The sequence below is a fragment of the Ricinus communis genome, chromosome 6, assembly GCF_019578655.1.
Source record: "Ricinus communis isolate WT05 ecotype wild-type chromosome 6, ASM1957865v1, whole genome shotgun sequence".
Classification (NCBI taxonomy): Eukaryota; Viridiplantae; Streptophyta; class Magnoliopsida; order Malpighiales; family Euphorbiaceae; genus Ricinus; species Ricinus communis.
Genome location: NC_063261.1, coordinates 24,781,525 through 24,796,061, shown reverse-complemented (window position 1 = coordinate 24,796,061; position 14,537 = coordinate 24,781,525). Strand labels below are relative to the sequence as shown.

Here is a 14,537-nt window from a genome sequence, read left to right as displayed (position 1 = left end):
ATCTCATCCTTCTATTTCTTGTTGTCTTCTTGTAACTTGTCATCTAAGAAACTATTCTTTTCCACAACTGTAATTTTTCTTAAAAAAGAAAATAAAAAAAGGAAAAACCCAGGCAAATAGAATCAATAGTATGAATTAAAACAAGTAAACAAACAAGAAAACAAAGGAAAGACATACCTGAAGAGAAAAAAAAAAAGAAAAAAAAAAAAAGAAAAAAAGAAAGGACCCTTCTAACTTTGCCGACTCATTCACAGAATTGCTCTCTTCATATTAATTTCAAGAGACATATAACTCTTAACCTATTAAGTCTCCTATTAATAAATATGCTAACGTTGTTAATGAATTATTAGACCCTAAATTTATAAAGGGGTCACTCACATTTGGTTAAGTTACCTGTTATATAGTTACTGAAATTTCTAATTATTAAAAAAAAAACACGTAAAAAAGTTCTTAAGAATTTGAGAAGAAAAAAAATGTAATTTTAAGTAAATTAAAGTCAAATAGAATTCTTCCATAATATGTGTTTCATTTACTTGCATATACAGTGATTCCTTCCACTATAACTTCTTCTTTTAAATGCATATATATACACTGATTCCTTCCACATTTGGCCAGCCGATATAGAGGTGCCGCTTTCATGATAAAGAACAATTTAATATTTAAAAGATACAATTTAATAATTTTTTTAATATTTAATATTAATTTATAATATTTTAAGAAATAATAGTAAGTTAACTATTTTTAAATATTTTTAATCTTTTTGAAATTTTATTAGTGTAATAATATAAAAATTATTTTTAAAATATTTATTTATTAATTCTAGTATTATATAAATTTATCCTATCAATATAATTGACATTACTATTTTTTAAAATTAAAAACTATTATAATAATTAAATATTAATTTATTAATAAACATAATATTTAAAAATATTATTTTTATAGTTAAAATCATTATCTAATTAGAAAACTAGTTTATTAATTAATATAATATTATAACATAATTATTATGCTATTTTTTAGAATAATCATTATCGAATAAAAAAACTAATCATTATTTAATTAGAAAACTAATTTATTATTATTATATTATTTTTTAGTATTAGAATGAGTATTTAATTATGAATATAACTTATAAATCAATAAATTAATAGAAAAAATCATAAAATTACACGTAAGCTTGAGTCTCTTGTGTCAAAAATAAGTATATATGTCAAGACAAAAAATCCTATATGTCAAGTATTACACGTAAGCTTAAGTCTCATGATATATTTAGTTTTTTAAAAATTTTATGCACCGATGGTCTATTATTAATGTTGTTTTAGTGATAATTTTTTTCATTTTTTGTTACATTTTTAGAAGTTGATTTTAATTATTTTTATTGTAAATTTAAATTTTTTAAATTTTTTCTAAATTTTTTTATTTTTTATTATATTTTTAGATATTGTTATTGATTAATTTAATTAAAAAATATTTAATAAGTATGAATTCAAACTTTTTTTATTATATAATTATTTAATAAATTAAATTTAAACAGAGCTCAAATTACTTACAAATTTAATTATTTTCAAATAAATCGAGCTTGAGCTGGGTTACAAAAGCTGGATTCGAGCTGAAGCCTCTGTCAGCATTAAGCAAACTAAGTAGACTTATTGATATTTGATTTACACCCCTAGATGTAAGGACCCTTCCAAACTGATGCAATATCCCCTTGAGGAATGTGTGACAGCCTCAACAAACCAGTAATAGCGGCGGCAGTACGATCGAAGACACTGATGACGTCAACCTAGATCGCAACAAAATCAACAATGATGACAAAGGGGTCAACTGTTGCAACTATTGCATCACCATCGATATCTCTGCAACCTTTGCATCAAATCCTGAGTGAAAACAACAATATCACCAGCGGCAGGGTTGGTACCAAAATTTTTACCCTTATTTTAATTGATATTAATATTTCAATTTTTTTTATGGTAAAATTTTAATTTTTATTAATATGCAATGATATCTATTAAAAATTCGATTAAATTTTTATACCGTAGAGGCAAGAGCTTCATATCACCATTCTATTTAATGTCCATATTACCCTTGATTTTAGACGAATTGCCCACCTAATATCAAAACTTATTAAAATGGTATCAATTTTTTAATTTTTTTAATACCAAGCTTATTATTTTTATTTTTATTAATGTTATCGGATGAAAATTCATCTAAAGGAAAATTCTCATACAAATTAAGAACTTATCAACATTCGATAGCCCATAGACCATTAACATATTTGATATACGGGCGAACCTACGTTTGTATTGATCTTTAGAACCACGTCAAATATGGAAATAATTAGTAATTCTCGTATAAATATCCACCTTAACTAATATTAATACAACCCTCAAACATTGTCCCTTAAGCCTTAAGCCTTAAGCCTTAAGCCTTATACTTTTGGTGATTGAAAATATTTATTGAAATTTCAGTGATTTCTTTCTAATATGGCAACCAAAAGTTTGTCTAAACATAACACTAATTAATACATTTGTAAAAAAATCACTGGAATTCCAATAGGTAAATAGCTCTATTTGTACCAAAATTTTAACCTATATTTTCAATTAGTATATGAATATTTTAATTTTTTTTTGGTAAAACTTTAATTTTCGTTACAGGTGACGATATCCATTGAAAATCCATTTAAGTTTTTTTGATACGGAAAACGAATTTTCACGTCAGCATTGCACTCACCGTCCACATCACATTCCAAAGTCAAATGTGACGTGGACGGTGAGTGGAATGCTGATTTGAAGCTACCTTCCAAATTATTAAAAATTGAACAGATTTTTAATAGATACCGTCCTCTGTAACATAAATTAAAGCTGTGGTACGAAAAAATATATAAATATTAAAGTATTAGTACTAATAGACCAAAATTTTGATAGCAACCCGAAAGATTTCCTGCAGTCCGAACAAAAGCGTACAGTCCCTCTATGCAAATACATACCAAAATGAATTTGAATCAATTATGATTTTATTATGACAAAAAGGATAAGTTTAGAAAATTTATTGAGTTTTACAGATTGTAGTTTAATTAATTAACTTATGTCAAGAATTCAGTGAAACAGAATTCCAAATGAATTATTATTTATGTCAAGACATAAAATATGTATTTTACAAAGTAAATTTAAAATGCTCCAGAAACTTATGAAATTTATTCATACCATTCACCGAACAAAATCTACTAAGACTTATATTCATGAAATCTTCCTCTCTTTTCCTCATTATACGGATATTTACTTTGGAAGAGCAGAGCCATTAGAATGCAGATATTAATTTAGTGTTATTTTTAAATCTTAATAATAACAACTAATTAAACTATTAATATGCAATTAATTGCTAAAAAAATCATGTAATTTGCACTTATTATCTAGCACATAGTCTTTAACAATTTTAGTATTGTACTGATTTTAATTTTTCCTTTTAATGAGATTTTTAATTAAATTTACTGACGTGGTATGAACTACGGTGATAAAGAAGAGACTAAATCAACTCTCATTGAAACAGAAGATTAATTAAACTCTACTGGTAGAAAATAAAAATAAAAAATAATTTTACGTGGTTAAATAATAATATTTATAAATAGAATGAAACAATAAATTGACTCAACTTGTTTTTGCTATAGTCTGATTTTATATCACGTCGATAACAAATGTAAAGTATTAATTTTTTTTAGAAATTAAGCCTATATAAAATAGCTAGTATTTAATGTGTATTAGGATTCCTAGAGTAATTACAACTTACAAGCCTCCAGTCATAGTGCCCTCCATTTACCTCACGTCATCCAGCTATTAAGAACATCCAATAGGGTTAACAGATGGCAAAACCCTTCTCCCTGCAATCTCTCCATTTTCCAAATTTCTCAGTCTGGGTTTAGTTTTTACAAGATGGTCAGTGCTAGCGCTGAATTTGCTCATGCTGTTGTTGGCAGCATTGGTAACGTAATCTCTCTCATCCTTTACCTCTCGCCAATGCCAACATTCTGTCACATATACAACCAGAAGGATGTTGAAGAATTTCAGTGTTATCCTTACGTAGCAGCCGTCATGAATTGTCTGCTGCTGATCTTTCAGGGCCTGCCTATGGTTGCACCAAGCGCGAATAGCCCTTTTATCTTCATCATCAATGGCCTTGGCCTGGCGGTAGAGTTACTCTATTTACACATATTCCGCTACTACGAGAAAAAGCACAAGGGGTTTTCACGAGTGGTCTTGTTTCTTGCCGCTGAAGTAATTCTCCTGGCGATCATTGTCACCGCCGCCTTGCTAGGTTTCCATACACACTCTAACAGGAATCTCTTTGTGGGTATTTTCTGTGCGGTTTCCAACGTTGTGATGTACGGTTCGCCGCTTGCTATCATGAAGAAAGTTGTTCTTACGAGGAGTGTGGAATACATGCCACACGATCTTTCACTTGCTAGCTTCTTTAATGGCGTCTTCTGGACTGTTTATGCTGTCATCATATTTGATCCTCTTACGTTGGCTAGCAATGGCCTTGGCGCACTCTTGAGCCTAGCGCAGCTCCTGCTCTACGCTTACTACTCCAATCCTAAACGTACTGCTGCAGTGATGCCGGTCCAACTCGAACCTGTAATCTGAAAAGGAGAAGAGTTTTCCATGTCTCAGAGTAGTACAGTTTGGATTTTCTTTATCCCTTTATTTGGCAATTTTAGCCTATTCTTTTAATTTTTACAAAGATACCTGATTGTAAAATTAGTTGAAATTGGCTTTGCCAATAATTTACCAGAATTGAAATAATTGGAAAATTTGCCAAAATTGCACGTTAAGTTTGAACTTTTTTTCAATTTATTTTTAGAATTTCCAGTTTCTATAATAGTAGAAAAGTAAAATTTTAATTGTTTATTATTATTTCAATCCAGTACTTTTTTAGGGGTATAGGGTCTGACTTTCTGGATTTTATTATTGTCTTGAATTGATACATTATAGTGAGTTTGGATGATATCCTCCAGCAGCTTTCCAAAAGTTTATGCAAGGAAACTGGAGAAAACTGCCCCTGAAGCTTAATGTTGCCCTGATTTTAGCCTTTGTTTTACTACATTTCTCCACCAACATCACCTTTTCCATGTTAAAGGCTTTATTTTACCAGAAAGTGATTAGTTTAGTTTGCATAAACTAATTAATTAGCAGTGCAAAAACCTTGTAATGGAAATAGCAGGTTCTTCCCATTGGGATATCCCCTTGGCAGAAAATAACACCAGAAAAATATTCAAATTCTTGGGTCATCCAAATTGTTGGAAACATTCACAAGGGACCAGGGAACAATCAGTTGATGGTGAATACCTGTTACACATCAACCATTTATTTTTTTAAAAAAAAATTCACGATAACTAACCAATTCACTGAAAGAAAGAAAGAGCGCCATTGAAATTACAAGAATTAGGCAGGTTGCAAAAAATTCCATTCCAAGGAAGAAAAGGCATCCGAAATATGAAGCATTTTTGCTCGAGAAATCCCAACAGGAAGAGAGAAAAAGGAAACGTTGGTCAATCAAGCTAGAAGCTATCTTGTGGTACCATACCATACTATTTTTGCTTGAGAGACTAGATTCCAATTAGTTTCGGCTTTTGAGTTTCAAGTCCGAAAGTTCATGAAACCGAAAGAGCTACCTGCTAAGTGATACGTATTGCAAGAAATGAGAGATAAGTTTGGCCTCAAGAGGCAGCTCAAATTAAGTTTGATCCAAAAAAAGGCAAGAGAAAGGAAAAGAGAGTTGAATTCACAAGGTTTCTTCTTCAGAAGAACAGATCCAGGAGTGTCTGCATCTAGAACACCTTTTTTTAAATCATCATTTGATGGAAGGCTGCAATACGTTCATATGTGATGCTTCTTTCAAATCAGGCGTAAAGTTCAACCGAATGGAAAACTCCTGGTACTACAAGAAAAGACTCCATCTCCTAAATTTAGCACTTTCATTCTAATATACATCTGTTTTGTATACACAAGTATAAACCATTTGATCCAAAATGCTATATTACTTTTACAAGGAACTAGCATCCTGAACACTATTTAACTGTAAAAAGCAGGGAAACCAAAAAAAAAAGAAAGGGAACCATTCAACTCTCAAGTCTATAAAGTCTAGACCCAACACTACCTCAATATCAAAATGGAGGAGTGACACGAACTAAAGATTTTACAACCGCCTCCTACCATTACTCAAACTAGTACGACCAAGCTTTAGGAAGAGCACGTTATCATCTACAGTGTTGGAATCTGAACAGTGTACAAGAGGCAGGCCGTTTGATGGCGCACAATATATACCTTAGTGTTTTGACATTTTTATTAGGAGCAGCAACCACCTCCATGCAATGCCTTGTATTCTTGTTTCTGTTTTAAAACATGTTGCTTGACTGCCGCAGATCCATTTTCCAATAGACTAGGTACCTCTAATATCTGTTCAAGTATCAAGGCTGGTCAGAATAAGAATAAGAGATATCAAGTTAAGGTCAGCATATAGCATTTCGCATCGAGTTCAATGGATGATCAACGATGGAATTGCTGCAAAACATGCAAAGCATGTTTAATTTAATCTCAAGTTGTATTGTCACCAGCCTCGGGAAGTTCAAAATTTTCCTTGAAGTTTCCCCTTTGGTAATATGGTAAAATGGCATGCAGCGTATGGTTCACATAACGACAATAGACATATTCATAAAATGGAACAATATTGCTTATCTGAGATCAAAGAACATAGATGCAACCTCAAAGCAATTATAAAACAGTTATGATGTCAAGTGATTATACTTTACCATCTTACAACTGAATGTTATCTAAAAAGCTGGCCAATTTAGTTAGAAATGGAAACAGGATAAGGTATTCTAGAATTGAGTATTACTAGTATAAGAAATAGCAACATACCCATATTTCCTCTCATATGAGAAGGACTAATATAGTATCACTAATCTCAATTTCAACATATGATGAACAAATGAGGTTGTTTAGAACTATAGAAACAATGCCAGACCTAATCTGAATTTCCTATTTAGCTCATATCAATGCAAGGGAAACTCTTGAAAAGTTGTTAAATATCAAGCAGTCGCACAAAAAGGCTTCCTATTTAAGTGGCTCCGAAGCAGAGAACACATATTCTTTCTGAAACCTGCCACCTCTAAAAAATTACAAGCACCAAAAGAAAACTCCAAATAGTCCAAAATTAGAAGTCATGGTGGACAACCACTAACCCTCAATTCCCTTTTCCAGGAGATAGTAACTACAGCATTACACATGGCTTGTGCACTACTTTAACATATTGCAGAATCAAGATGCTAGAAGAAACTGCTTCTTTGTTGAGAATATACCTTTAACGAAAGCTCCTTAAAACATTGCAGCACATTTTCTCTGGTTTTAGCACTGCATTCAAGAAATGAACATTTGTGTTCCTCTGCAAGAGCCATCCCCTCCTCTTTACTTACAGCTCTTTCACTATCCTGAAAATATTACATCATAAAAAAAATAAAAAAAATAAAAAGAAACCGTTAAAGAATACAATTTGATGAAAAGACGACAGATATGGACCTTAGAAGTTTCCCAACCCTGTACCACATAAACTCTGATGTTTCATTTTCAAATACAAGTTACAGGTTCAGTATTTTATGTGCATGCATGGATGGGTACCAAGAGGAGAAAGTAAGTAGGGACAATAACTTGCCCTATCAACTTTATTTCCAACGAGGACTTTGATACATTCTTTATTAGTAGAGTAGAGCTCAACTTCCTTTGCCCATGTATCTGACAAGTTTGTGAAGGTTTCTCGGCGAGTCACATCATAAACTGAAAACAAAACAGAGCACAAACTGAACAAGGTTACCTGCCATGCATATTCCAGGGAAAAGATATAACTCCATAGTTGAAGAATTTTTACTACAAACCATAGTTACTAAAAAAGCTTTAAAAGTTTAAATAAAAAAAGAATTAAAAAATAACTAACATGTGTTAAACATATTTTCTTTCTAGTCCTTCCTTTCCTTACATATTATGCATCAGAAGAAAGCAAAGGAAACGCATATTGCATTTGCTAGTATCACTTTTTTGGATTTGGCAACAATTGCAATCTTATTGGGAAACTAACAGTCTAATTCTCTTGATGAAACTGCAAATCAAAACCCTGCTTTCTCAGTCAGTTCACCAGTGACAGGATCTGAACTGATACAAGTTGCTGGTTCACCATTCCTTATGTTCCTTCCACTAGTAATATGACTCCTCAAAATTCAAAAACCATGCATTAGACAACTATAGTGATTAGGTCAACCCTTTGGACAAAGCTTCCCTAAAACTCCACAACTATTCATCTGATAATCTTTCCATCAATTCCTTCACACTATTCCCTTCTTGCTATATACAACAACTAAACCAAGTATTCATCACCTGTTAATTTTGACATCTTACAATTATGTTATAATTACAATTCTAGCACCGCTCTGAATGAATTAACTTATTACACAACATTACAAGTCTAGCAGAACCATTTACTCGAGGAACATGTTTGGTCTTTGGAATTCTTATAACACAATGAAATTTCTTTGCATGAATTAGAAGTTGGACTTGGCAAACCCATGGAGATCATTTCAGTTTCATTAAGAGCAAAATAGACACACTCAGCAATATCATCTAGAATAAAGATATCATTTTGGAACTATTAGATTGTTGAAGCCCTACAACTCTTGTATAATGAGTGCTGATGATAGTAAGTAGCTGCAAAATGGGAGATAAAAATGAGAAGAATGAGCACTTAGAATGCCCTGACGAAAATTTCGTCAAATATAGGGTGATTATTGTGTTTTACTTCAGAACAGTTCAATTGCTGAAGTTTTTATTCAGATGGAAATGTTATCTGTGTTTTGACATAATTTTCCAAATTAAAATCATAGTAGAGGGACTTATATAAACTTTTTCTGTACCTATATTGCATAAGAAGTTCTATTTTACCCTGCTTTTCACTGATTGGTTGTTCTAAAGCTCAAGCACGTGAAGAAAGACTGCAATTCAACAAAATATTACAATTCGAATCCATAAAATATAATACACAAATTATCATAGTCCAGTGACATACCAAGGATAATTCCATGTGCCCCCCTGTAGTAAGAGCTTATTAGTGTTCCAAATCTTTCCTGCCCAGCTGCAATAGAACATATACCAATTATATTAGACTGGCTACAAAGGAAAAAAAAATGCCTAGACACTCGAATCTTTATTCATTTGATTTATAATATTAGTATTCTGCATCATCCACCTATTGCACAACAATTTTACATTATGCATTTTTATGTTAATGTAAGAGGATTAACATAGAAGTAAAATAAAATAAATGCAAACATGAAAATTAAAAGAGAGAATTGTCTAAATTATGTTCATGAAACAGTGTATTAAGATTTTCAGGTATTCCTCCTATTTTCTTAGAATAATCAGGAATGCATTATCAGTCTTGACCAACAGGTTATTCCATATTCAAAATCCCAAATGCAGAGCAGCAATTAATGAAGAAATAGAAATGTAACATACAACATTCAATCTATGATACAGTTTAGTAGAGCTACCATTCACTTGACGGTCTTTTGGTATTTAGAGTACCATATGTAGGGACTGCAATTGCAACATTAAGTAGTATTTGTGCAACTCAGCACTTCACCTGTTAGCAGAAGTTTTGGTCTGTTGCCATTCAGTGACAAAAATTTTAAAAGGACTAGGATTCTGCAAATGCAAAATAATCCCTCTTTTGGTTGGAAGTTTGAAGCGCAGATCACAAGAATGAAACGTGCCAACATGTTTATGCGGAATTTGATAACCACTGTAAGAAGTGGCTGAAGAATTGCTAGACTCCTGAGACAAATCAACAAGTAATTCCTTCTAATATGATACTTCATAAGCTACCTTACTCAGTGATAAAGTTCTTCCAAAATTTTTAATACTCAATAAGTCATCACTCATAGATGCTACTGATGGTGCATTCATTGCTCTCATATGTATAGTTAATCTTATACATCAGCAGCATTCAATGGAATGATAGTCAAGAATAAAGTCATCACACAATAAGAGAATCTTGAATTTTCTTATCAGTTGCTAGTTTTGCTAAAGCTCTCACATAAAATGAATATTATATTCTCAACTAAAGGCAAATCTAAAATAAGAATGCCAGAAGCTCAAGCAATAAACATAATTTCTACCATCCTAATAACAGTGCATCAATAAAAACAGTCATGGCTCATGATACCATCCTTTATTTGGTTGGTTATCAATTAAGAGTTAAACTAGTGTGTGATTTTCACTGGCCTGAACACCTGTATTGCAGTGTTGGTTTCAAGTGCTGGAGTATAAAACTAGTTCCGTGTGCACTCTAGGCCTCCTAAAACCTAACAATGAGATGATTTGAAAAGGGCTTTCTAATAATGCACCTATAAAACTCCAAATCCTTCAATTAACTATGTTATTTATTAGAAGAAAACCGAAAAAAGAACAGAGAAATAAACTAAAAGGGGATGTTCCCTAATTGAAGTATGCAACAAAACCTCTAGGATCAAATAGGAAGGATACTGCAAAGCCATTTGGTGAGGAGCACTGTCTTCCTATTTTAAACCTTTTAAATAGAAAGGTTAGAAGATATCTTATATATTTATTTTATTTTCCTATTCATAAGATTATGTTTCCTAGTTAGCCTAAGGCCTTAAGCCTATAAATAGGGCTACAAGCACCTTATGTAAATTATTTTTTTGAGTACTAATAAACTTTGAGAATTTTCTCTATATTTCTATTATTTTTTCTTTAGATGGATTTTTAGGATTTTGAGTGCAGGTCTTTTTGTATCCTTGTCATGGCCTCCAAGGTGCTACTTCTGTTGTTCTTCTACATCAAGCAAGATTCTGCATCTTTCACTTTTCTGTGATCCTGCTAAAGCTTCATACTTTTAGTTCTTCTACATCTACATATTTCATAGTTTTTCATGTCTACATGCAAGGCTCTGCAACTGCTACACATCATTCTATAATTGCGTGATCTACAACTTCTACAAATTTTACAAATGTTTTCACGTACCAAGATCTTCATTAGCAAGATATCTATTTTATGCTACAAGAACTGGTGTGGTGCAATGGCAAAATCTCTAACAAATAGTTGAAAGTAGAGTAGTTATTAGAGAAAAAGGATTATCCTTCAGTTACCTGTGTCCCAAATTGTGAGCTTCAACCTTTTCCCACCAGCACTGAGCATCTTGATCTTGAAATCCACACCTACACATTGTTAAAACAACACTGAAGCTTAATATGCAATGGATAAATGATTGCAATGATGGAGCCCATTAAACCAAATAGACTGATCTTGAATGCTATGAATAATTTTAATCATATTCTATTGCTTCAAAACGTCTATGATTTTCACAGAGTAACAAATGTATTTCTCAGGCCTAAAACTTGTCCAAATTACAACATGAAGACAAGAAAAACATTTCTTAGTGAATGCACAATCAAGCACTAGATCACTTGCTTGATTGGTTTTTCACATTTAATCACAAATTTAATGAACAAATGAACCAAAATCTATCACAACAAAAGAAAATCCACAATCTTTCTGAACTTAAAGATCAGATTCAACAAACAGAATAGATTATAGCTATTGCAAGCATTTTGTTTAGGAAAAGCCCAAGTTTCCTTCAAGGCATACAAGTTTTCACGGCCCAATTTACTTTTCTTACAAGATATATGGACATGTATGGCTAGAGATGAATTGCAACCGAGAATTAGTAGCCAGTATTAGTTAGGAAAAAAATAGCAAAACTTAACATGGCTTTTCACCATTATTTTCATCATCAATTGCAACCAAGAACAATTCCAATCACCATTGCTGGCATAAACGAAGCACTAATCCATAAGAAGATTCGTTGTAAATTCATCTATCAAACAGAACTAATCAACTTAATAAACGAATCAGAATATAACAATACTCAATGGAAAATACATTTTTCTAAAGTTTCACATAAATCCTTAAAAACACTGATCAATGATCTCATAGCTTAATAAAAAGTGCAATTTGATATAGAAAGAGCTTGTTTCTTTCACCCTGCAATCATAATTCAGCCTTAACCAATAAAGGGCAACTAGTAATATGCACTTAACTGTTCTCACTACTCATTACAGCTCATGATGTGATCCAATTTCGTCAGATAATCAGAATATCAACATCATCATAGATAAAATTGAATCAAACAATTGAGAATGTAATTGGGGCTTAAAAGAAAAAGAATACGGTGGCTTCTTTTTTCTTTTACCCATCTTTTGTCTTTTACAGAGGAACAAATAGTTATCAACTCTATTAAAAAAAAAGTAAAAAGAAAATCTCCTAGAAACAAAACCAACTTTCCTCCTTTTTCATATATCAAAAGCTTTCTGAAAGCTGCAAGGGCTTATTCTACCATCCAAAGAAACAAAGCCATAATCACACTATCATTACTGCTCCTGTACACATATACTCATAAATACACTTCCTCTTCCTCTCACGTAAATTTATTTATATCTATGCACAGGTACACTATTGCTATAGATGTAAATTACAGAATCATGTTACAGCTTATTCCTAATCCAATTCTAGCCACAAAATAAACCAAAAGAAACAAAAGAATCCCAATTAATGAACCAAAACAAAGAAAATTATATAAGAAAATCAGAATCCCACACATGCAAGAACTATATTAGCTAAAAAGTGCACATACAAATTTGCCAATGAAAGAGAAAGAAAAGAAAAAATATAAGTTTCCAATAAACTAATTAAAGAAAGAGCAAAATGAGAGAAATGAGAAGTTACCAATAGTAGGGGAGAGGTCATGAACAGAGTTAGAAATGAAACTTAGAAGGATACTACTCTTACCAACACCAGAATCCCCAATCAATAAAATTTTGAAAGAGTAATCGTAACTATTGTTCCCTACTTTAGAAGAAGAAGAACCCTTCATCATTCTTGTTTTATAACATAAACAAGAAAAGAAAGAAACTATGATCAACCTAACAAGAAAGAGTGTGTTTCTGTCAGCAGATGGTTCTTTTAGCAAGAAACAAGAAAGCAAACACTAACTACATAAAATGAAATGGAGAAGGCAAATGGGAAATTTCCTTCAGGTAGGAGACAGCAGTGTGGGGTTGGCGGGTAGTATTTTCTAGGTGATGGCAATGGTTTTTGTATAAAAAGGATTATGAATTTATATAAGAAAATGAAACCTGATAAAATCTTTTATTACAATATTTATTTAGAGAGAGAGAGAGAGAGTCAAAGGTTGGGACAAATGTTTTGTTTGTTTGAACGGCTTTTTTGGTTAGATTTCTTGAAAGCTCCACGCGCCAGATGCTGGCCTCTTATTACTTCAGCTTACACTTGCAACACATCGCAGTCACCGAATCACATGAAATATACGTTGGCTAATTAAGTAATTCGTCTTTTTGTAAATTGCACCAATGGACCGTCCTCATTTTTTTCCATACCCTAAAATGCATAATTTGATTTATTATCTGTATTTTCATGTTTGCCGTGCGAATTATTGCATTTTAAGTACTCCATGAATTACTCAATAGAAAAAGTACTCCGCGAATTTTTATTTTTATACGAATTAGATCTTTAATTAAATAGATATATGTAGTTACTATTAAAAATATTTTTGCATCTGTAGGTATAGATGCTAACTAGGAAATGTATTTAAGACGACATTAATATTAATATTTGGTTGAAATTCATAAAAGAATTTATTTCATGAAAGAGAAAATAAAATGAAAATAATAAAGTTGAAAGGGATATTTTTGTGTTATAGAATGTATTGACTTATTAATGTGAAATTCTTTTGAAAATTCTACTTATTTTGTTAGAATTTAGTTTAGTTATAATCAATTCTATATAAATTTAATTATATAGAATACTAAATTAATTTCTACTCCATTTAAAGTATATAAATTTTTAATTTCATTAAATGAGAATTACAACATTTTAATGGTAATATCATTAAAAATATAAACCTTTAGGTGCTAAACCTAAATTGAATAGTCAAATTCCTCAAAAAATTTAAACCATAAAAGCTCTTTTGCTTTTCACATACCATTATTCGATTTTGTATTGATTTGTTGTTTGAAGCTCAAAATTTGAAACTAACTTTTCACCTTCAAGTGCATGTTGGTTATTTCTAATTTTGATTTCACATGAGCAGCTTGTTGCTATTAATTTTAAAAGGCCACAGTTATTAGTGGGATCAAATTTAATGATTGAAGAAAAAAGAATCAACATACGGCAAATTATAGATGTGTTATTGAAACTCTCGTCGTGCCACTTGAATGACTTGTAGCTTCCACTTGCACACTTCAAATATCTTTTACTATAATTTCTTTCAGACCATGAAATCCACATCCTTGCTGCCACTACACTAACTCAACTTGATGATCAATATTAGGAACACCGTCGAATGACTGTCTTGATCATTATATTATTTTCTTCATTTGCGTTAGCCATTTCGAAAGGAAA

At 31.5% G+C, this 14,537-nt stretch overlaps 2 protein-coding genes across 2 annotated transcripts; one reads left to right on the top strand and one right to left on the bottom strand.

Annotated features, from left to right (window-relative positions):
* The first annotated feature begins 3,794 nt into the window (after window positions 1-3,794).
* On the top strand, window positions 3,795-4,828 carry LOC8278010 (bidirectional sugar transporter SWEET4). Its single transcript, XM_002532741.2, has one exon. It carries the CDS (start codon window positions 3,930-3,932, stop codon window positions 4,638-4,640), a length of 711 nt encoding a protein of 236 aa, XP_002532787.1. The 5' UTR covers window positions 3,795-3,929; the 3' UTR covers window positions 4,641-4,828.
* Window positions 4,829-5,954: 1,126 nt separating this feature from the next.
* LOC8278011 (ras-related protein RABC2a) lies at window positions 5,955-13,247 on the bottom strand. Its single transcript, XM_015727615.3, has 6 exons — window positions 12,843-13,247; window positions 11,207-11,275; window positions 9,106-9,171; window positions 7,705-7,826; window positions 7,355-7,483; window positions 5,955-6,452 (listed from the first exon to the last, which is right to left on the bottom strand). Exons 1-6 carry the CDS (start codon window positions 12,991-12,993, stop codon window positions 6,342-6,344), a joined length of 648 nt encoding a protein of 215 aa, XP_015583101.1. The 5' UTR covers window positions 12,994-13,247; the 3' UTR covers window positions 5,955-6,341.
* Window positions 13,248-14,537: the final 1,290 nt, after the last annotated feature.

Coding starts and splice junctions, on each gene's coding strand:
- LOC8278010 (XM_002532741.2), top strand. CDS start 3,930: ATGGTCAGTGCTAGCGCTGAATTTGCTCATGCTGTTGTTGGCAGCATT.
- LOC8278011 (XM_015727615.3), bottom strand. CDS start 12,993: ATGATGAAGGGTTCTTCTTCTTCTAAAGTAGGGAACAATAGTTACGAT. Junction 7,827..9,105: donor GGCACATGGAATTATCCTTG/GTATGTCACTGG, acceptor TTTTGTTTTCAG/TTTATGATGTGACTCGCCGA. Junction 6,453..7,354: donor TTAAGGAGCTTTCGTTAAAG/GTATATTCTCAA, acceptor ATACTTGAACAG/ATATTAGAGGTACCTAGTCT.